Genomic DNA, 23,492 nt, shown 5'->3' on the forward strand with positions numbered 1-23,492 from the left:
GCCAGCCTATGAGTTGAACTACGTGTAAGGAGTACAAAGTATTCCCTTGTTCTCTTCTGCACTGCGCTGCCCAGCTCCTCTTCTCCTCCACGTCTGGCTTGAAGCATCCTTCTAGACCAGAGCAAGAAAGATCCCTATATCCAGCCAAGGCTTTGGTCTTTCTTCTTTTCTAAAATACATTCACTCCCTCCTTTGCTTCCTTCTCTCAGAGGCAGTGTCAGATCAGGCAGATTTGTAACACACTCTTACTTCTGTGTAGTGACACCAGCAAGCCTGAATATTTCATGTGGACAGTCAGTTCAGAGCTTTATTTTAAATAACCATGGCATCCTGCACACCGTTCCCAGCTCTGCAGAGGGGCTCAGGGAGGCAGGTTCATGGCACCAGCTTCACCTGCTGCTCTGAAAAGGCCGTCGGCACCCAACCAAGGTGCCAACGTTGAGGCTTGGCTCCATGGAGAGAGCCAGGCACAGCCTGTACAGCCCCAGGGTGCATTTATTCACTCCTGTCTGTCTGTCTCTCTTTCCCCATGTGCCTGTGCCCCAGGATGAGAAGCAGCCAGCCACCACCCTTCTGGTGGGACCCCGGCACGGCATCAGCCACGTCATCGACCTGAAGACCAACCTCACCACGGTGCTGTCAGAGTTCAGCAAGGTCAGCAAGATCCAGCTGTTCAGGGAGAACCAGGGGGTGGCCCGGGTGGAGACAAGCATCCTGGATGCCAAGGTAGGCACTAGTGCCATAGAGGCAGGCACTGGGGAGAGGGGCTGGTGTGCAGTGTGAGACTGGGGGTCTGGAGCCAGCCTTGAGGGGATTCAGGTCACAGGTGCGTGTTGGAGCATCTTCGTGGGGATTTCTAGAGGCTCCAAAGCCCCTTTCACGCTGTGGTCACAGGATGTGTGGTCTGTGGCACCTCCCCTGCCCATCTGACTCCTTGTGCCACACGGGCAGGGACTGGTGCCGAGGGCCATGGTGCAGGGGTGGTGGTGTTCTGGCCATGACCCAAACACCTACCCAATGGTTTGAGCAGAGTCCTCTGGAGGCAGGACAGCTCAGGGCTGGAGAGGAGCAGTATGTGGCCATACCTGGGCTGGGTGCAGGTACTGGAGGGGACTGGGGGGGTTCCTGCATTAGCAGCACTTGTGGAACTTGTTGAGCCCTGCAGGACTGCTGAATGAACTGGAAATTGTGTGGGGCATGGGTGTCAGGCTCAGAGTGTGAAAAGAAACCACTGTGTCCCTAGTTCAGCAAGCTCCCCCCTGGTATCTTGCCAACTGCCCCCATTATCCTCCCCTTCAGCCCACAGAGCCCACTCCTTGGTGTACATGCCCTCCTGAGCCCTGTGTCTTGTCATCCTCCATCTCCTGCTAGTTGTTGTGTGGTGCAGTGCTGCTTTTGATAGTCAATCCCCATGGTCAGGCCCTGCCACCCCTCCTCACCCCTTGTGGGTCCCAAACCCTTCAGAAAAACTGTCAGCAATACAGCAAGAGCTGTACTTGCTTCTTTGATGTCCGGTCCAGCAGCCACAAGATCCTAAGGAGATCTTCCATTGGCTTTTGCTCAGGTTTTTAGCAAGCTGGGACATGTCCCCAGCAGACTCAAAAGCAGATAACCTTGTGCCTGCTCCAGGGCATCCTTGGTGTCACTGCCTCCCTGCCCCGTGGGGAAGGACAGCTGAGAGGCAGAGATATTACAGATAAATGCCAAACCTCATCTTCTCCTCTCCTCTCCTCCCACCTTTACTGGTGTATCTGCACACTGGTGTATCTGCACAAGCCCTCTGAGCTTTTGGCTGTGGGTCAGTTTTGCTGCCCCTACATTCATCCCTTTTCCCCCTGAGACTGATGAAGCTGAGCTGCTTTGCTGCTGCCTCTGTGTTTCCTCATCTCCTGTGAGGTCTTTAAGCCCCAGCCTTCTCTCCAGCCCTTTCCTTGCACCATTTCTGTTGTAGTCTTGCAGATGTAATCATGGTGGATTTGTTTAGGATTCTTCTGCTGCCTTCTGTCCTGGTGGATTTTAGTACTTTTTCCCACCAGGCTCATTAATTCCTCCACATCTGTTTTCCTGCTGCCACTGTGCCTGGTCCAGTAGATCTGCTGAACTGCAGTAACACCCCAGTAGCCTCTGCCAGAGCCACATTAATCCTCATCCCCTCTGCTTCAGTTCTCCCCTCCAACAGCCTCGTTTTTGCATTCATAACTCAGTGGGTATTTGGTCAACTGTAATATCTGTAATATTCCCTCTTCTGCGTCCCACTGAGGTCAGTTGTTGCCCAGTTAAGTCCTGGTGTCCTGCTGTGGCTGTCCCAACCCTTCAAAACCCTCAACCTCCCCTACTGCAGCCTGGGCAGGTGGAAACCCTCCTTGCCCAGCCCCTCCAGCTGCCTGGGCTGTGCAGATGCCCGTTGGTCTCCTCCTTACTGCTTATAGAGCAGGAATAACCAAGGGACACCCTCTGTACCATGAGTAACCCTTCTGGTTCCTCCTGGTGCCTGCACCCCTCGGATCTGTGTGTATAAAATCACCATATTAATGCATTAATAATAGGCTGGTCACAACCCTGTGACTGCCCGTGGCTCCCTGTGAGTGCTCAGAGCGTGGCTGTCCCTGCTCTGTGGCTGTTCCAACGTGTGCCAGAGCTGTGCAGGAAGATGTGTGGCACTGGCTGTGCTCCATGGGCTCATGGTGGGGTGCTGCTGTCCCCTCCCTGGCGTGGGAGAGGGCAGTGTCCCCCCTGGCACAGACTGTCCCCAGGAGTGACAGATGTGCTGGAGGCTTAGGTGACACTGGAGTCCATCTGCTGTGAATTAGGTGGCAATTCCCACACAGCTTGTCCACAGATCCCGCTGTGCTGCTCCCCTCAGCCATGCTCTGCAGCAGCAATCAGCCACTACCAGCCCTTTCCTGCTGGAGGAGAACATTTTCTCCTGTGTCCCCTCTGTCCAGCCCCCCAAAGGCTGGAGAAAAGCCAGCTCACATACTTCCCACAAGCACAGTGGCTTTATCTCCGTGAGAAATTCCAGGAGGCTGCCTGCAGCCACCCAAAGCCCCTCTGCCTGCCTAGAGCACCCTACTTGTGGATCTCAGCAGGCTCAGCAGCACCCTGCCAGCACAGAGGCTGCTGTTATCTGTCTTCATTTAGCCCTTATCCAAAGGGCTGGGATTTAAAGCCAGAATGTCTGCTCCAAAACGAGGCATATGCTAATCCTGCGCAGGACAGCGATGGATGAGGCAGGCTAAGAAAAGCAGGCAAAAAGATCATTACCTCGCAGTGCTAATCTGCTTTCTACAATTATTCTGTTGCACTGAACGTGTCGCTGGCTAAAGCCCTGGATTGCAAATAAATCTGTTTGTGGCGTGAGTCGCAAACCATTAGAGGGTTGTGCTCGAAGTAGTGTCCTGACTGCTCTGGGGACCTGTCAAATCCATATCACCCTTGGAAGCCTGTTGGAGCCCCATGGATTGCAGTGCAGGAGGGGATGCCCACCTGGGCTGTTGTGGCTGGTGCTGCTGTGTCGTGGGATGCTGGTGCTGGGGCAGCTCCCGGCCTGAATCCGTACGAGGTGCTCGCTGGGTTACTGTGGAAACACAGATGGTCAGTGATGGTTCAGGGATTTGTGCAGAAAGGCCATCTTGAGTTTTTCAGGGCAGTTAAAATGATGGGTTAAAAAAAGGGGTCAGGTCACGGACCATCCATCAGCTGGGAGGTCTGAACACCCTGACTGAACCAGCCAGTCCTTATCCCCCACTGGCCTGCAACTACAGCCCAGACTCACCCACCAGGAAGGAGCTGGGGGAGATTTTCAGGTAACAAGCAGGCTTGAGGAGATGGTAAACCATTTGCATTTATTTTAGGAGAAAAAGAAATGGTGTTTGTCTTATGAATTATTCACTAGGTAGTTAATTCGTTTGTTTTGGAGCTTTTCCAGCCTGGGCTTCCGTTTCTGTTTAAAACAGCACATTTAGGATACAAACCCAGGGCTGGTACCTCTGCTTTGCCTTCTTTAGCTTTTCACCACTGCGAGTGTGGCAAGGAGGGGGCAAATGCTGACAGGACCCCTCACAGAGGAGCAGAGGAACAAAAGCCTCCAAGCCTATGCTACCGGTTCCAAGAAGGATTTTTGTTCCCTGCAAGGTCCGTGAGAGCTGCTGGGAGGACAGGAGCAAGTTTCATCTCAACAGTCACAAGGGAGCAGGGCAGGTTTGCTTGGGAATGCTGAGAAAGTTCACATCCTGTAGCTGGGGGCAGGACAGCACTCCCCCAGCTGCCCTGAGTGGTGCAGGTGTTTTGCAGGATTTCGTGGTCATTCCTGCCTGGCAGTCTCCTCTCTGCTGTGGCTGTTGCTTCTCCATTCTTCCTCCTGCTCTCTGGACTTGCTGATGTTCAAGCATTGATTCTGAAGCTCATAGATTTGCTGGGGGCAGTGAGGTGGCAAAAGGTGCCTCCTGTGATTTTTATGCATTAAGTGCAGCTTGTGCAGGGGGCACTGTGTGGGGCTCAGGGGGCCCTGCATCTCCCAGGGGCTTCCCCCTCCTGCTGCCTGGCAGTGCTGGGACCAGCATTTGAGAGTGGCCAGTGCTTATGTTCCAGCTCAGAACTGGGCTTTGGGCATGCATCTCCTCCCCTCCCCAGTGCAGTCCTCTTCTACCTCCCAGTATCCCAGGAAGGACAGTGTCAGCATCTCCTGCCTGGCACCTGGACAAGCCCAGCAGCCCTGATGGGGCACAGAGGGGTGGATGACTGGCCACCACGCTCACCAAGGCTCCCCAGTGCAGGAGGTGTGGGGAGAGCTGTCTCAGCTCCAGGCTCCCCTGGCTGTGCGGCTCCGCAGCTCCCGCAGAAACAAAAGGTTTGTTTTTTACTGAAATGCCTTTTCCAACGGAGCATTTCTGCTTTCTGATTTACACAGCTACACACTGCTGGGCTTTTTCTTATTAACAGTCTTGACTTTGGAAAAAAGGCTGCTGAAGCACTCTGAATGAGAATGAAGGATGTTTGGGGGACAGCTGGATCGCCTGAGCCCAAAAACAAGTGTGTGCAGCTTGAAAGAGGAGCTGTTCCAGGCTGTGCCATGTCCCTGTGCGGGGCTGTGGGGCAGGAGCACAGGGTGTCTGGCTGCTGGACAGGCACAATTCAATCAAAGGCATCTGGGTAATTGACTTCAGTCTCCAGCAGGGCCTGCAGCCAGCCAGTGCTTAAGTCGAGATCAAGACTTGACAGAGGAAAACAAAGGCAAAATTAATTCACAAAGGTCCCTGGCTGCTGCTGTGCCTGGAATCTGGGTATTGATCTTGGTGTCCCAGGGGCCCCTAGTGTGCTTCCAGCCTGCCTTGAAAATAAATACCATGCACAGCTGGGGTTCAGCCTTTCCCTCTCCCCCTGGAAGAAGCCACAGAGCCCCTTCCTCTCACTGGAGATATGATGGTGACCCCTCCGAGCCCTCCCTGCTGGAGCCAGCCCCGAACCCAGTGGTGCTCCCCCAGTTGAGCGTGGCAGGGACATGCCATGGGTGCCCAGGCCAATGCCCTCTCTGTATTTGCCAGTTTGTGGTCTGAAAACTGTGGGGAGCCCCATCGTACTGACAAGGGCAGGCGAGGCCAACATTACTCCTGCTTGTGCAAACAGTGGCTGAATCCTATCAGATTTTTCCATGAAGAGCAAGGCTCTGGAGTGACAATGGACCTGGAGGCTCTGGATTCGTCTTTATTTGCATTAAGCCGTGCTGAAACACTGTCACCTCGTGGGAGAGAGGGAGGGGTTGAGATTTCCTTTGGCTCAGTAGGTGGGGTGGGAGGGGCGGGCGCAGATTCCCGCTCGCAGTGGGATGTAGAGCAAAGCAGTGGGATGTAGAGCAGAGCAGTGGGATGTAAAACAGAGCAGTGGGATGTAAAGCAAAGCACGTCCCAGTGTGTGGTGCTAGCCCCGGCGCCACCCAAAGCGCTGCCTGCAGGCACCCAGGACGGGAGCCAGCCAGAAAGACGGGAGCCAGCCAGAAACACAAGAGTCAGACAACACGTGGAGAGGATGAGTTTCCAAGCCCCTCAAAGCCAAATTTGATTTGTTCGCTTAAAAAGGAATTAAAAAAAAAAAAAAAGAAATTAAAAACTCCTCAACCAAACAAGCAGCCCTCGGGCACCCAGTGGGCATGAAGGGAGCCTGGGTGTGCTGCAGCCTGGGGCGGCCTGAGCTGCCTTCCTTCAGCAGATAGGAAATGTGGAGGATGCCAAAAGCACCAGCAGGCTCTGGTTGTTAGGAATCCCCCGAGCCTTTTGTGTAGCCGGAGGGAAGATGAAAGCTAGCCAGGGTGGCAGCTCCAGCATGATGGGGAGGTGTCCTGCACCTTCCCAGGACACAGCAGCACAGAGAGGGGACGCGGCACCAGCACTGAAGCGGAGAGGAGGAGACCCCCACAAGCCTGCAGTCTCTAGAGGTACCTCCCCATCCAGTTTCGTAGGACTGCAAGGCACAAGGAGGGTGTTCACCTGGCAGAGGTGGCGACTTCTTGAACCCTAAGGAAGGAGAGACCTGTAGGTCTGCTGCAAACCAAGGCAGGGCATTTATTGATCAACAGGTGGGAAATTGTGGTCCTAATCACAAGCAGCCTGGTATTGATAGAGCTGAGTTAATAATGCTTAAGGGGAGACAAGGAAAGGTCAATGTGGAAGTGAAAAATCGACTGCTGTCTCGTTAGGCCCGGGTGCCTATATTATATAAACTTGGCAGTGCACCTCAAGTAAACCAGGGAACATAAATTATGTAAATTCATCTCCCATCTTTCTACTGCACTGTTTTAAAGAAAGCAGGGTAAGACCCAGAGTACATGATAAAGGGGGGGAGACTAAAAGGAAATGCACATAAGCTTAAGGGCTGTCATATGCATAGATTTTCCTGCATAGGTCATAAATTAATTTAAATATGAGGACTATTAAAATCCTCTAGCATAATCCTGGACATAAAATTTCCTCCAAATGTCCTTCTATGAAACCTTTGCCTTTATCTGAACAAGACAATACCCTCCAGAAGGACATTGAGGTTTGATTTAAAGGTAGGGCATAATAGAAAAAGCACTATATCATTAATAAGCTAATGCAAAAGTTATCTCTTCCATCCAGTATAAATGTATTTTGTTTTACTTTCCAGAGTGACTGGTTGCTGAGCAGGAAACTTGGAGTGAAAAAGTGTCCTTTCCTCACAAGGCCTAGAAAATCTAGAAAACCATTATGAGTGAAAGACCAAAACACCAATAATTTCAGGCTGGTATTACACATTTAGATGTAGAAAGAGCATTCTCTTTAAAATTACCTTCTTTACATGTTGGCATATTACAGGTCAGAGACGAACCTTTTCCTGGGCATCCCACTGGGAATCTGAATCAGTGCTGACAGGGCAGGGAGCAGGGTCTTAGAAGAATGGCACTGGTTTTGCTCCTGCTGCATCCTTCCCTGCCTTCCAGCTGCTCACAGAAGTCTCTCTGCTCTACTGCACCACTGGGTTTAGAAAACTTATGAAGATTCATGCTCTTCCAGGTTGCTGCCTTTTTGTCAGGTTTGGTTGAGATTGAGCAGCAAATTATAACAATTGCAGGGAGACACAGGAGTGTTGCATGTGCACCTCAAGTGCACCAGCCCTTGGGGACCAGGCCAGTCCTGACCACAGGCACGAGCCTTCACTGCTTCTTGCAGGATGTTTCCAAAGGAAAGGGGGTCAATCCCATTTGCTGCAAGCCATGGGTATCACAAGGAAGCCCAAAGCACGGCCCTGCGTGGTTCTTACTTTAGCAGTTCCGTGCAAAGCTGCCCTGAATTTACCATTTAAAACCCTTAGCACCGTCAGTTGGAAATTTTTCATGCATCTCTTCACAAAGTCAATGTTTGCTCAGCTCTCCTGTGCCTGGCTGTCTCTGCACGGTCTCATTTGCTTTTCCTACGTGGAGCAGGGTGACCAAGGTTGCTGATGCCTAAAAATAACATCTCCATTAGCTGCCATCCCTGATACCTCCTCTTTGTGGCCTGATTTCCCAATGAAACAAGGCTGCTGTGATCATGTTGCCTCTTTGCCTCTTGACCCCATAAATCACTCTCAGATCTGCTGGCCGCTTTCAGCAGTGGCTGTGGCAACAGGGTGGATGTCTCAAAGGTAGCTGAGCTGTTGCAATCTCAGCAAAACCTCCTAGGTGAGAGAAAGAGAGAGATTCCATCTTGTAACCCTGCATGGAAAAGAGTTATGGCCAGACCTCTCTTAGTGAGCAGCAGAGAAGCTGCCAAGGCCAGGGGAGATGCACAGCCTGACTGAAACAGCTTTGCTCACATTCAGTGTCTTTGTAAACAGCCCATAATCCATCAGCAGGACACAGAGCCCCGGCAGTGTGGGCTCCCAGGCCATGTGGAGATCACCAGAGTGCTGCAGCTTAAGTGATTTAATCCCTAATAACAATATTTGAACACTTAACAATTAGAGAAGAACTTTCACGCAGCTTCCTTGTCAAGATGTGAGAGTAATCATTTCTAAGACCCCATTCTAAGCTGTAATGCTAATCAGTATTAAGATCCTTCTTTTTCAGAGCAGAATGCCACAGTTAACCCCAGCATGCCAAGATGATTCCACTGATTGCTGGAAGCTGTTCTGGAGGCTGGACTTGCTTGGACACCTGGTAGGGAGGTCACAGCACCTTGGTGCTTCTGTTTCATTTGTAGGCAAGAAACTACAGTCAGGGTGGTTGTACCTCAGCCCTGTCACCCTCAGGAGGACTGATCCAGGGGCTGCTTCTTGCCAGCAAGAACCTACAGTCCCATCTCAGGATGGGTGGGAAAAATCCTGAAGCAGAGGAAGCTGAGCAAAGCTGGGAATGGGTCTCAGAGATAAAGATACCCAGCTGGGGTACTGAGGCTTCACTGTGGGCTAGACTGTGAGTGCTGACAGGGAGGCACTGAGGGTCCACAACTCTGTGCCAGTCTGCCTTGGTGTCCCCAAGAGCTGGCTGTGAATCTCTGGCGTGGGACTCACACATGGTGGAAACTACCTCCTAATTTTCCATTTGAAAGGGAATTCTTAACCCACCTTGGCCTCTTTGTTTATTCTCCTGGTAGTGGATGTTTATCAGCCAGTGCCTCGGGGTTTGTTCCCTTCCTCACTGTTGCACTCCAACCATCGGCTGCCACAAAACAGAGGGGGGAAAATGCACAAATATCTCTCCATTCAACAGATGGCTTGAAAAAAAAAACAAGGAAGGAAGCTTAGCCAAGACACTTGTTTTAAGGGTGCTTCAGACACAGAAATGGAACACATGGTTTCCTTTCATCACTTGTGTCAGGATTGGAGCTGGGCTAGGAGGTGTCACCCCCCTCACCGCTGCACGCCTGTCTCCTTCAAGCTATGTGGAGAATCTCTTCACTACTCTATCTTGACACTCTCCCTTTGATCTGTGTCTTCTCAGGTTTATTTTCCAAGATGCAGAAAGAGCCTTGTCAAGTGGGCAGTGGCAGAGCCTCTCAGCAGAGGACATTCACCTGTCAGGCTCTTTCTCTTCCACATCAAGTTATTTCTTTTCCTTTCTCTTCCTGCACAACAGCCAAAGAGGGAACTTTTTTACCCTGGCCCAAGGGAAAATCTGCCCCTGCCAGGGGCTGGCGTGGCTTGGGGATCACATGCAGCTCTGCCCAGGGCTGATGTCTTCACATCCAAGTTTATTGCAGTGTGTGGTCCAGAGTGTGACGTGCTGGCCTAAGGCGGGTCTTCCTCTGCCACAATCTGCTTGGTGGCTTAAAAAAGCAAATATTGAGCAGAGCACAGAACTGGCCAGTGGGTACCAGGAACCTCCTGTGGTTATAAAACAAGAAAACCAAAATAGCTTTAATGCTTTTCACACTGCGTAGGCTTAAGTGGTTTTTAAAACAGGCTTGGTGTGCCCTGAATGTGGTAAATGAATTCCTCAGAGTCCTGGAGGGCTGTCAGTGTGCAAGAGACCGGGCATGGCAGGAGGGGCAGCCTGAGACACAGCAGCTAAACGTCCCCCAGCTGCCTCAGATAAGCCCTGTAACGGGGTACAAAGGTCCTTTGGGTAGGGGTGCTTTGTGTAAGGGGTAGATGAGGGCAGGAGCTGCCTTGCCATAACTTTATTGAAGGCACTGTCAATTTTTTTTCCATCTCATGGGTCTGCCTTGAGCAGTGCTGGGGGCTCAGGCCGAGCGTGGACCACTCGACTGAGCTGTGTGGGGTCCCAGCAGTGCATAGGAGACCTCACTGGATGGGTGAGAGTGAATCCCACCCCAGCAGCTTCCCCAGGATAGCTCGTCTTCTCCCTGGGACAAGCTGGGAGTCAGGGAGTTGTGCTGTCTGCTGCTCGACTGTGCCATGAGGTGACATGTGTCACACAGATCATGTCTGATTTTTATTTCTCTTTAAAGCAAAGATCTTTTTTAGCATGCGAATAAACGCTCTCCTAAAAGAGAAGACACCATCTGCTCCCAAGCACAAATTTAATTTTCCAAAGGGATAGATTTAAATAAGATCCACAGGCACGGAGTGGTAGCTGGGGGAGCCTGTAATGGGGCTTGGCCCCTTTGGCATCTTGCTGGAAGCAGATGTCTTAGTTTATGGGGGGGAGACGTGGTGCCTGCAGTGGAACAGGGGTTCTGACAGCTGGAGACTCCACAAACTCCCTGAGCTCCCAAGGTTAAACTGGTGCTTGCAGGTAGGCTTAGAGCATCAACAGGCAGACAAATGATCAGAAGGCAGTTGTGCGGGGGCTCTGCCACACACAGCCTGTGCCCAGTGGGGCTCCAGCTCTTTCCTCATCCTCAGGGGAGTCAGCAAGCAGGAATCACAGCTGCAGCGAGGCACTTTCTTGTGCACAGCCATTTGTTGGGTGGGCTGGAGCAAGGATGTGCACCTGGCTGGTTTTTTCCTGTGCGAGTGCTGAAAGTGCCAGCAGCTCACCAGTCACACCAGTGACTGGTGCAGCCCCTGTGGAGCTTTGCTCCCTGTCAGCTGAGCCTCGTGGCCCTCACGTGCTTTGCCTCTCTTGCCTTCCAGCCGCTGGTGTTGCTGATGGAGTGGCCTGAAGCCACCAACTTTGCCTGCCTCATCGCGGGCTACTGCCGTCTGCTGGTGGACTCCAAGAAGATGATCCTGTCCAGGGCCCCCAGCCAGCCACCCCCACCTCAGATTATCAAGGCAGGTACGTTTCAGCCTCTGCTTTCTGTGCGAGCCCCTTCCCCAGCCTCCCCCTCCCTCTCCTCCCTCCACCCAGGGCTCTGCAGCATTAGGAAGGTGAAGGGTTTATCTGGCATCTCCCCTCTGCTCCCATTCACCCGAAGAACAAGCAGCCTCCCTTTTAACCAGAAAGCAAGGAGCAGGGACACAAGTCCTCACTTTGGATAAGCTCTGGCTTGCGGTGTCAGCTCAAGCCGCAAACACTCGCTGTGAGTGTTGTTCTGGCAACTCCTGGAGCAGATCCAGGAGGTGCTGTTTGAGAAGACCTGTAATGCTGCCAGCTAAATGCTGGATCCTCACAGAACAGCCTGTGTGCTGCCGCAGGGATGCAGCACACACTCCCTGGATGGCATCCCAGCTCCAGGGACCTGCATGAGGTCCATTGGACTGCATTTCTGCTGCCTTTGGATACTGCTGCCTCCATCCCGGGGGTCTGAGCTGCATGGGCAGCTCTGTAAGCATGGCTGCTCTGCTATTTCCCAAATCAGGAAGGCAACTTTGGTGTCCCAGCTTTTCAGCCTGATGCAAGGAGCAGAAGGCTGGTCTGGGCACAGCAGGAGGTTCTGTCCTGACAGGCACCAATGCTGTTCCTTGAGGATGGATTACAGGCGTGAGTCACCCTAAGAGAAGATCAGTGATTCTCAAGAGTGATTTCAAACAAGGGCCAACCATGAACTACATGCTGCTGTTCCATGCAGGTGTTCACATCAGATGTGTTTTGTACAGGGAAATACAAAATATGGGTAAAATACCAACCCAGAGCTCTATGGAAGGTTGCCCCAGGACCTCCCAAGTGAAGCTGCAGCTTCAGGCAAGTTTTTAGTTTAGCTGGCAGTGTCAAAATTCCCTCCTCAAGGTGAGACTGGCTTGGGGAGGTGGGAGGAGTGCAGAGAGTTAGCAGGGTCCCTGGGAGATGACTTGGTGCCATTGGGGAAGGCACCTGGACACAGATTCAGCACATGTTGGGGGACACCCTCACAAGAGGCATCAGGAAAGCACCTGCAGCAACCTCAGTGAATCCAGGCAAAGGCCTGGCAGTTGATGATGGTGTGAGTATAAGCACAGTTTCCTTTTCCTTCTTCCCTGTGGCTCTGGTTGACAGCTGTCACTGTGCTCCCTGCTCTGGGTGTCCTACGGGAACATATTTAGGCACATTTTGCTGTGAGCAGGGGGTGTTTCCAACTTAACTGGCCATCATCAGAGTGGTCCTTCCCAGGCTCATGTCACTCTGACATGGGCTACTGGGACACATGGGGCACTTGGCTGTGGGGAGTCAGAGGGTGGAGAGAGCATCCCAGAACATACCCAAGGGCTTGGAAGGAGGCTGGTGGCACCCACAGGGTGCAAGTGGTGTTTTTCCACACTCTAGCAATGATGACAACAGCCAGGACTTTTTCTTGGGGAGATTTTCCTTCATGGGTGTGGTCCAAACCTCTGCCTTTGCCCTTTTCTTGACAATCTCAAGAAGCCAATGTCACTCTGCTGGGGGTAAGGGGAGTCACAGTCTGGGTAGGACAGCAGTGGAGCAATGGGTCTGAGCCAGCCCCTCCCTGGATGGCCTGTTCTATCCTCAGAGGTGCAGTGAAAACCTCTGTGACCAGTGGAGTGGAGCAGTTTCCCTGCAGACCCTGCACACTCGGCCCAGCTGCTCAGCCGTCCTTCAGAAGGAGTGAATTTAGTGTGTATTGGGAAGAGTCTGCTCACAGTTCTGGTCTCAAAGGGCTGCAGGCTGAGCTGTCAGGAGCTGGGCGGATCACAGGGAGCAGGGACTGCTGATCATTAGCACATCCTTGCAGGAGTGATAAGAAAGCCCCACTGGGATGAACTAAGTTAGCCCAGACGGTTGACTTCCCAGGCTGCAGGCAGGCTGTGCCAGCATCTTAAATGTAAAATCAAGCCTTGGCCCATGCTTTTACCTAGAAGAGGAGCACATCCATCTTCCCTGAGGCCCATTAAAACCTCCTGCTGAACTACAGACATTTTTAGAAATGCACAGGCTGTCCCAGTGTTGTCAGTTAGATCCATCTCTCTGCATTTCCCTGCGGAGCCATATGCCAGAGCCTTGCCCTCCGTCGTCCCTGCCCCTTCTTTCCCCCACTCCCACCAGGAGCCATTGTCAGCCAAGCAGCTCTCTGCCCTTAATTGCTCTCTCAGCTCTTTCTCAGGAACTTTTACCCCCGAGCATCCAGCAGCTGGATTATGGATTTGAGGGGTTTGGCCCCATTCAGCAGCAGGCCCTGGCTCATCATGAGCAGCCAGTGAGGCATGGACATGATCCACTGGAGGTGTCTGGGTTTGGGAAAGCCTCTGCCTCAGCCTGTGCCACCCTGCCACATCCAACATGTCCCCTCATGTGTTCCCCTACACAGCATTTCCAAGCACTGGCATGGCCACAAATGAAAGAGACTTAGGGTTGAGTGGGGATTTTAGCACTGCAGGTGATGAACAGTATAATACAAACGTGTGTTTGGGGAGACAAATTGTCCAATTTGTTGAGCTAATGAATTTAATTAGGATTTGTTTGATTTAATTTATCCTTGGTAAGACAGAACCTGCATCCCCTGGCAGCCGTTCTCAGCACAGCTGCACAGTTCAACCTGCAATGCAGACAGATGCCTCTCCTGAGGGCTGGACTACTGGCCAAGCAGTATTTCAGCCACTTGCCTTGCCCAAGGGAGCAAGGGCAGGCTGTCACAGGTAGATACTTCACAGCAAGAGCAGCAGGCTCTTTCAGAGCCAGCCTGATCCAGTAGCCATCAGCCAGACAGAAATAACACATGGATCGTGGGCAGCAAGGGACAGGGGGCTGGGGGTGTGTCTGTCACTTAAACACAGCCAAACTACATTGGATGCCTCCCCAAAAGGCAATACTGCACCACATTTAGCAGTCTCCTGAGGAGCACTGCTTGGTCTGGCCAATGTTAGGCAAAAATTATAACAGTTTCTTCTTGCCATATAACGAGTGAGCTGGCAGACTGAGGCTGAAGGTCCTTGTTGGTGCATGCAGCCAGGCTGCTCCTGCTGCCCTCTGGATGTGGCTGGTGGATCAGTGATGTGGCACTTGTGTCCCTGTGTCAGTGCTGGATGTGCTGGCCAGCCCTCCTCTGGCTCTGCCCAGCTCTGCCCTCAGCAACCTACAGGCATCTTGCTTCTTGTCCTTGCTGCTGTCACGCAGCACAGATACAAGGCATTTTCCCAGGTAGCTAACAGGGAGAGAATCCTGCCTGGAGCAGTAAGAAAGCTTGAGACATTTAGGAAACAGACCTGTTGGGAAAGGTTAAAGGAATTTGCCGTGGTTAGTCTGGAAAAGAGATGGGCGGGGAGATGGAGAGGAAGGAACAGAACAGTATTTCTGATGCCTCAAAGCTGTCTGTGAAAGGGCACTGATCAGTTGTGCTGGTGGTCCATGGTGGCATTGATCTAATTCCTCATCAAAAAGAAAAAGCTTTAAAGTCAATACTCTTTTATCATAAATGTCATAATATTTTGCTTTATAAAATTTATATCATTAAACTCTATAGCATGTAATAATTTTGGAAATAATGGAGCAAACCCCACGAGCAGGTGGCATGCTACCTTAGTGTGTCACAGGGCTTTTGCTGGCACCCAAATCCTGTCCAGCCACCCTCTAGGCTCTTCTGACCTCCACCATCACTGCAGCTCAGCCACACCTAAGGGCTTCACTAATACACTTTAACAACTCTTTTAATGGGATTCTTTAATGGGAATCCAGATTTATTCATTTAGGGAAAGAAAGGCAAGTCAGCTCCTTCAATACCACGTGGGCTTTTTTTGAGCTGGCCACCTTCCACATGCACCCTGTAAATCTCTGTATGTTCCTCTCCCTTCTGCCTCTTCCGTGTCTTCTCTTTTCTTCTTATTGTAGGAAGGGGTTGATATCTCAGAGCCAGAAGGTCCCTTGTCTTCAGTGTCAGCAGTTCCCTCCTGCTCTTGGTGGCCACACATGGTACCTCTCAGGCTTATCCCTTTCCTCTTGAGAGACCCACACACTGGAAACATTCAAGGTCAGGTTGGACAGGGCTCTGAACAACCTGATCTAGTTGAAGATGTCCCTGCCCATTGCAGGGAGATTGGACTAGATGGCCTTGAAATGTCCCTTCCAACCCAAACCATTTGATAATTCTATGGTCTGTACATGCAGGACATTTCTTCTCCCTGGGCAGATAGGCCCAGCAGGTTTTTGGAAGGTGGCCTGGCTGTGCTGCAGGGTACACACATGTCCCACTGCAGCCCAGCCTGCTGAGGAATGGAGGGCAGAGAGTACATGGGTGCTTCTCCAGGGTGAGCAGGAGCTTCCCCATGCTGTTTTTCCTTCCCCCGGGTGCTGCTGCTAACATTCCTGTTGTGCTTTTGGTTTAGATTACATCAACGCACACAACTTCCACCGGCCTGCCGGGGCAGGGCACGTGGGAAAGAAAGAGAACGGGCTGGTGGGTGGCTCTGCCACTGTCACCGGAGCAGCCGGGCCTTCTGCCACCAGGGCTTCTGACTCGGAGCTCATCCGCTTTTGCTACCTGCACATGCGAGAGCAGAGGAAGGAAAGAGAGAGCGGCACGGATATCAATGAAAACCTGATTTTTTTTGAGGAAACTCGTCCCAGGACCAAATCTGACCCCACTTCCAAAAGCTCTGGCCAAGGCTACAACGGGGCTGCCAACGAGTATGACCCGGATGGCCTTGACCAAGACAGGCACGCGAGCAGGGCCAGGGCACACACCATAGACACCCACCTGCGGAGCGACGCCTCGCACTTCTACTGCGAGTCCTGCCAGGCCAAAATCAAGAGCCGGCTGGCCTCATGCATGGGGGGCAAGCCTGGCACCACCCGGGACAACATGGTGGACTTGATGTCGCTTCCCCCTCCCGGGAACGATGAGGAAGAAGACGAGACAACGTCCCTGCTCCCCGCCATCGCCGCCCCTCCTCCTGGCTTCCGAGACAACAGCTCCGACGAGGATGACCCCAAGCGCCGGGCGGCAGCTGCCCAGAGCCAGGAGCAGGGCCGGCACCTCTGTGGCATCCTCTACGACGAGATCCCTGTCACGCTGATAGACAGCGTGCAACCACGGACGGTCCGGGACCATGCCCAAGAGCTGGATGATGCCCTGGTGTCCACCCTGCAGGCACTGGAAGCCCTGGCTGCTTCAGAGGATTGCCCGCATCCCCCACCACAGCAGACAGCAGGTATTTCAGTGGCTGTGACTCCCTTTTTTCCCTATAGCCTTTCTTTCCTATTGTACGTCCTTCCCTTTAGTCTCCTTCTGCCATCCTATGGGACTGTGGAGCAGCTTCTAGTAAAAACTAAGTTGTGGTAACAGGCTCTAGCAGGAGCAGCCAAGCTGCTGCTCAGAAGATTTCTAAGAAGCTGAGGTGGGACTCCTCTCCCTGGCAGTGGCTGAAGGAGTCTCTTGGTTATCCCATATCTGCCGTGGTCCACATGCCACTATGCTGGGGTGAGTCACTAACAGACCAGTACTGTGAGCATGAGTTCCTCCCCACTGTGACCCCACTCAGCTGGTACCTTTGGCCATCAGTCTTTGCAGGTTCCCACGGGTTTTGCAGGGTGTGAGCCCTTCACAGGGCAAACCTGCTGTCAGATGGGTGACTCTGGGACCAGCCTGCTGGCATCACAGTCCTTTGTCCCTCTCCCTGCCCTGGTTGCCCTACTCACTATGGCAGACCAGCTGTGACCCGATTTTCCTTCTGGGACCAGAGAAGCCCCTGTAGGGTGGTCCAGTGTTTCCACTAACACTAGAAAACTTCCCAGGACCTTTTCCTGGGCCAGGAGCTCTTGCTGAATTTATCTAGCAAGACAGCTCAGTGCTGAAAAGCGACCTCACTTAAAAGCATTAACTCTTATTAGTGTAAAGTCATGAAAGTTTCTCCGATGGGATGATGTGTCCTGCATTCCTGGGACCCTCTTGCTACCTGGAGTTCCCCTCTCCTCCACACAGGGGTGGTGTGAGGTTTGTTGTGGGGTTTTCTTTGTGTCCCTCCTCAGGTCTTATTGTCCTGGCTGCCATCACTCCCGAGTCCTCCTTGGACTCTGGCCATGAGACAAACTCCTCAGAGCTCACCGATGTCTCGGAGATGGTCTCTGCCATGAAGCAGCATCAGAACGCAGCCTACTTCCTCACACAACACATCAACAAAGAAAACCTCCTGGCCAGGAAGGACTTGCCTTTCCGAATCCAGAGCTGTGCTGCCCAGGCTGTTCTCACCTCACCCTACCCCCTGAGCCGCCAGGAGCCAAACCCTTCAGTGAAGCCAGCTTCCTCTCCCCAAAGTCCTGGCCTTACCAGCTGCAACAGCAAACAGGAGCAGCAACATGCTGAGCAGAGCTACACCTCAGCTGTCCAGCCAGGGCTGACCCCCCAGCTCAGTGAGCAGAACAAGGGCGCTCCAGTGCCAAGCGCTGAAAGCAAAGGTGCAGGCCACACAAAAGCTGCCTTTGAGGTATCTCTGAATCCCACAGCAGCCCTGAGCAGGGAGCAGTCACAGGATCTACAAGAGAAGGTGCCCAAAGAGGTGCAGCCAAGCTCCAAGCTCCTCCTGGATCAAAAAAGCTGTGTAACTCCAGCCATCATTTCAGCTGCTCTGCAGCAAGTGGCAAATGCAAAAGCCTCAGCTCCCCAAGTGGTATCAGCCTTAAAAGAGGACCAGAATGTGAATGGTACCAGCAGCTGTGCATTAGCCAGCAGCAAGCCTTTGACACTTAAAGGAGGTCCACAAACTGCAGAGACATTATGCAACTGTCAGCAGCAGCAGCAGCAGCAACTCTCTCAGCAGCAGCACTGTGAAGTCTCTCCAAGCCCTAAAGAAGCTCACGGCAGTCAGGCTGAAGCTTTCCACCTCGCTTCAGCAGGTGAGGAAATGATGTCCAGTAAGACTTTTGCCTCTAAAAGCTACCAGCAAAAAGTGAGTAAAGATGTTCCAGGAAAAGCTGCAGGCGCAGAGACAGGGCAGAAGGCAGGTGGGGAAGCCACGAGCCTCGTCTTGCAGAAACACACAGCTCCTTCAAACCCAGGACAGAAAGTGCAACAGGAAAGTTCAGCCAAAATCTTAAAAGCTGAGAGCGGCAAAGTGCACTCTCCATCACCTGGTGGCATTTTCAGGAGCACCAGTGAGGAAGCCAAAGGGCCAATCCAGCTGATGCCCAGATCTGAGAGCCTGCAGATTAGCACTGTGCCTTCTAAAAAAGTAGAAAAAGTACTGGAGGTGACCCAACAAGATGCTGACGTCCCAGCTAAACCCAAAGCCCCAAAAGCTCCCTTCAGGTTCAGGAAGCTGTTCTCTGCAACGTTTCCGACCCGGCTGAAGAAGGAGACGGACGAGCGGCAGGCCCAGCTGCAGAAGGTGAAGCAGTACGAGCTGGAATTCCTTGAAGAGCTGCTCAAGCCAAAGAGCAAAGGTGACCTCCCACCACAGGAGTATCTGCACCCACCTGCCCCTGGGCGCTGCAGCTGCCAGCTAAGGAGCAGTCCTGTGCAAAAAGTCCCGGGGATGTCCAGGGAGCAGAGGCGCAGCTGTGACTGCAAGAGGATTTGCAGGGGAATGAGGCCACCCCCGAATCAGTTGGTGATACCAGAACTGGAGAGGAGAGGGAGGGATAAAGTTGCAGATGAGCAGAAGCAAGTAGAAGCCATTAGGCTGACAAGCATGAGCAGCCCTTCCAAAGGCAAACGGATACGATCCACGAGTTTAGAGTCCAGAGACTACCGGTCAGATCCAGAGAACGGCGTGTCCTGTCTGGCAACGTGCACTTCCCCAGGGGAGTGCATGGGAGCACCGCACTACAGAAAGCTCTTGCGTCGCTACAGTGTCAGTGAAATAGATAAGACTGATAGGACATCCTTGTCCTCTGACATCTACCAGAACATCTATACGACCAAGCAGAAAGGCCCCCAGAAAGAGCCTGAGCCCAGCATCATCTGTCCTGTTCTGAAGAGCAAAATCCTGGAAGCCTCTGGAGTGGCTGACCCCTCCTATGTCCAGATAGCACAGGATAAAAAGAACCAGAAGGCTTCAGGAGTGTTCTCTGTCCAGGAGGAGATGTACCCAAGTCCTGCTGAGCTGCGGGATGAAGACACGGAGGACGAGAAGTGCTGCTCCATCCGGTACTGCTTCTACTACAGGAAATGTGATGTTGCAGATGATGGGAGTGAAAAGGATGAGCTGTCCTATTCCATCCCCATGCAGATACTCCCAGGAATGAAGCTGGACAATCAGATGGTCCCAGTCATGAGCAGGACTCTCCAGGTCCTAGATGCAACAGCCTGCAGCAGTCCCAATGACAGTCAGACCCAGGAAATAGATTTAAGGACCTCCAGTTTTGAGGGGAGCTTGGCAAAGATCAACACCCTTCGAGGCCACGCCTACAGCTTTCCCAACGGGTTTCTGCAAGTGCAGCTGGACACCAATGAGCTCCTGACTATCCTGAGGCAGTGTGTGCTGAGCCCTGATGTCCGGGACTGCAAACCCTACATCTCCCAGCTGGCTGAGTACAAGCAAGAGCTCGCCCTCAAGTTCAAGGAGTTTCGGGCGTCCTGCCGCCGCGTCGCAGCCGTGGACAAGAGCCCTTCCCACATGCTCTCTGCCATCACGAGCAGCTTCCAGGTGCTAAGCAGCCTCATCGAGACCTTTGTGAGGCTGGTGTACGTCGTGCGCTCGGAGTCCCAGCGCCAAGAGCTGCTGACGAAGGTGGAGGAAGTGGTGAGAAACTACACCTTCCTCCTGAAGGCTGCGGAGGAGTCCACGGCCAGGATGCTGAGCCACCAGCAGACCGTGGAGCAGCTCGCCCGCCAGTCAGCCACGGTTGCCACTGTCATGAGCACGCTGACACGCTCCCTAAAGACGCTGATCAATAAGTAAGCCAGCTGTGAAGACCAACAAGCCAGTGTGTGCCAGGCCATGTGCTGACGGTTCTCCAGTCTCACGGGTCTGGTGAGGATGCGTGTCTGCAGCCCCACATCCACCGGAGTCTGCAGTAGCCAAGACACTCTTTGATCTCTGCAGGATGGATGGTGGTGCTGGTGGTGGTGGTTTTGAAGGGTGGATTCATGCCCTGTCACAAGCTGTTCAAACCAGCTCGTCAGGGGGCTCAAGCAGCTTCTTTGCTTGTTCTCCCACACTGGCCTTGTCGGTGACGGTACTTGGGAGGCACAGCTGCCCCATCTCCACACTAATTTGGTTCCATGGGGTTCTGGGCCTCACTGGTGCAAGGACCTTTGTCACAGTTTGTGGTAGGCCAGTGAGTTATCAGATGCTGAGCTGAAATCTTCTGGCTTCACTTGGGCAGTGTGGAGCCAAACCAGTGTCTTGCCACGTAAACAGCTCTTCTGCCTCCAGGATCTTCCTGGCCCACAAATACAACATCATTAGCAGCAGAAGGGATCTACAGGGATACAGCAGGGGTGAAAGTCCCTGCTGCTATGCTAGGGCTTGGGAAGTAGTCCTAGCACAGGCAGGATGCCATGATCCTGGGACAGAGCTAGGTCACCCTACTGGGCTCTACGGTCACAGCTTAGGCACCAGTGCTCTAGTCCTGAGCACAAGTACTGCCTGTGCAAAAGGCATGGGCTTAATGCCTGCAAGTAGGGAGGATCCAGGGAACTACAGGCCTGTCAGTCTGACCTCAGTGCTGAGAAGGTCATGCAGCAGGTAGTCCTGAGTGCCATCACATGGCATGTACAGGACAACAAGGGGATCAGGCCCAGCCAGCATGGGCTTGTGAAAGGCAAGTGCTGCTTGACCAGCGTGGTCTCCTTTTATGACAGGGAAGCTCAGTTAGTGGGTGAAGGAGAGGCTGTGGGTGTTGTCTACCTAGACTTCAGTAAAGCCTTTGACACTGTGTCCCACAGGATTCTCCTGGAGAAACTGGCTGGATGTCTGGGCCCAGGAAGTGGTGGGGAATGGAGTTAAATCCAGCTGAGACCAGTCACTAGTGCTGTCCCAGGGTTCAGTGTTGGGGCCAGTCCTGTTTAACACCTTTATCAATGATCTGGACGAGGGGATTGAGGGCACCCTCAGTCAGTTTGCAGATGACACTAGGTTGGGCAGGAGTGTTGATCTGCTGGAGGGCAGGAAGGCTCTGCAGAGGGATCTGGACAGGCTGGGTCCATGGGCTGAGGCCAGCTGGATGAGGTTCAGCCAGGCCAAGAGTCAGGTCCTGCCCTTGGGTCACAACAACCCCCTGCAGCTCCAGGCTGGGGCAGAGTGGCTGGAAAGTGCCCGTGGGGAAAGGAGCTGGGGGAGCTGGTCCACAGCACCTGAACATGAGCCAGTGTGTGCCCAGGGGGGCAAGGAGGCCAAGGGCACCTGGCCTGTGCCAGCAACAGTGTGGCAGCAGGACCAGGGCAGTGACTGTCCCCTGTGCTGGGCACTGGGGAGGCCCCTCGAATCCTGGGTTCAGTTTTGGGCCCCTCATGACAAGAAGGACATTGAGGGGCTGGAGCGTGTCCAGAGAAGGAAACAGAGCTGGGGAAGGGTCTGGAGCACAAGTGTGATGAGGAGCAGCTGAGGGAGCTGGGGGTGTTTAGCCTGGAGAAAAGGAGGCTCAAGGGGAACCTTCTCACTCTCTACAACTCCCTGGTTGTAGTCTGGTGGGGTTCAGGCTCTGCTCCCAGGCAACAAGTGACAGGACAAGAGGAAACGGCCTCAAGTTGTGCCAGGGGAGGTTTAGATTGGATATTAGGAAAAATTTCTTCACTGAAAGGGTGGTCAGGGTTTTTGGGATAGGCTGCCCAGGGAAGTAGTGGAATCACCATCTGTGGAGGTATTTAAAAGATGTGTAGTTATGGCCCTTGGGTACATGGTTTAGTGGTGGGCTTGGCAGTGCTGGGGGAACGGTTGGACTCAATGATCTTAGAGATCTTTTCCAACCTAAACAATTCTGTGTTCCCCTTCCTCTTCTGGATGGCTGTATCCATGAGACCCTGCAAGGAACCCAGACTGATCTTTGACCATCGCAAACCAGAAGCTGGGCTAGCAGCTGAGAGGAAACCTCTTTCACACCATTCTCTAGAGGTCAGGTTCTTGCCTCCAAGGCTCTGCCCAAACCCTCTCCCATTTCCTTTCACCGTGACCATTAGAGAGGAACCCTAGATCAGCTTTGTCTGGGAGCCAGACAGGGGCTGTCCTTTGCCAGGGTGTTGGGGTTCTTTTGCTATCTTCACCTGGCTGACTGCCATAAGAAGCATTATTCAGTACTGTGTGATGGTTATTTGTTTGAAGTTGGGTTTTTTCGATTGGGTTTGTTTTTTTGTTTTTTTTTTTTTTCACTTGCAGGTGAATGGTAAAATGATTCCTAGTTGCGTTCCTTCCCACCCCAAGGTTCCCCTCCTCCTCCTCCCAGTCTAGCTACTAGATATAATCAGTCAGACAGCCTTAATTGGTGTTTCGCTGCAGTCACCTCCAAAACAGAGCAAGGAGAAAAATGCAAGGTTACACATGGCATTGCCCTTACCCTGCCACCCACTGCCCCTCCCGCGTGCACGGGGAGCGCGGGTCCCGCGTCTCCCCATCCCACCCCTCCGGCTGGAAAGAGAGGTCACGGCATTGATCAAACCCAGCCCGCTTGCCCCAGTGCTTGGGGAACGATCAGGGATCTCCGTAGGATCAGTCGCTTCCCACCTCCATCGTTTTTTACAAATATGCACATTCGGAACGTCTCGTTCTTCCGCAGGAGCTGTGGGAACGCACAACGTGCTTTTAACACGCGCGCCCTCGGCCCAGTGCAATAACCTCCCCCGGCCCGGGGCTGTCCTGGCCTTGGGCTGTCAGCAAGGCAGAGAGGATCCTGCTGTGGGACAGCCTCCTGATTTCAAGAACCATGTAGCAAATATCCAGTGGAAGAGCCAGTTGGGACGTCAGCCCGTGGTGTGCCAGGCCTGTTACAGTGCTGAAGGCTGACAGGGAGATGTGTTTTCCTTTTCCCTGGGAATAACCTGTTATGAAACTCTGAGTTTCTTCAAGCTCCCCGTTATGCCTATATCATTCCTCCATAAATCTCTCAGTCTAATACAGAGGAAAATTTTTTTATTGTCTGTATATATTATATATAAATTAAAAAAAATATATAAATTATATCTATACACAAAATTTATGTCTTGTTTTACAAACAAGAAAGATTAAATATATTAATCTTAATATCCAAACTAGCATTTGTGTCTTTTTTTAAGAATTTTGTGGAAATGTGGTTATTCTCAGCTGTACAAAACACTGTTTGTAAGCAAATCCACCTGTTTTTGTTGCTATGGAAA

At 52.5% G+C, this 23,492-nt stretch overlaps 1 protein-coding gene across 1 annotated transcript in view; it reads left to right on the forward strand.

Annotated features, from left to right (window-relative positions):
- Window positions 1-21,643, forward strand: part of FRMPD3 (FERM and PDZ domain containing 3) — a 28,659-nt gene extending 7,016 nt beyond the window's left edge. Inside the window, exons 11-14 of the mRNA XM_008934888.3 lie at window positions 547-726; window positions 11,032-11,176; window positions 15,592-16,416; window positions 17,234-21,643. Coding sequence (XP_008933136.3) covers window positions 547-726; window positions 11,032-11,176; window positions 15,592-16,416; window positions 17,234-20,103 — 4,020 coding nt within the window. The 3' untranslated portion in view covers window positions 20,104-21,643. The remainder of the gene's footprint in view (window positions 1-546; window positions 727-11,031; window positions 11,177-15,591; window positions 16,417-17,233) is intronic.
- Window positions 21,644-23,492: the final 1,849 nt, after the last annotated feature.

Source organism: Manacus vitellinus, unplaced genomic scaffold (genome assembly GCF_001715985.3).
Source record: "Manacus vitellinus isolate BGI_N305 unplaced genomic scaffold, ASM171598v3 scaffold_19_pilon, whole genome shotgun sequence".
NCBI lineage: Eukaryota > Metazoa > Chordata > Aves > Passeriformes > Pipridae > Manacus > Manacus vitellinus.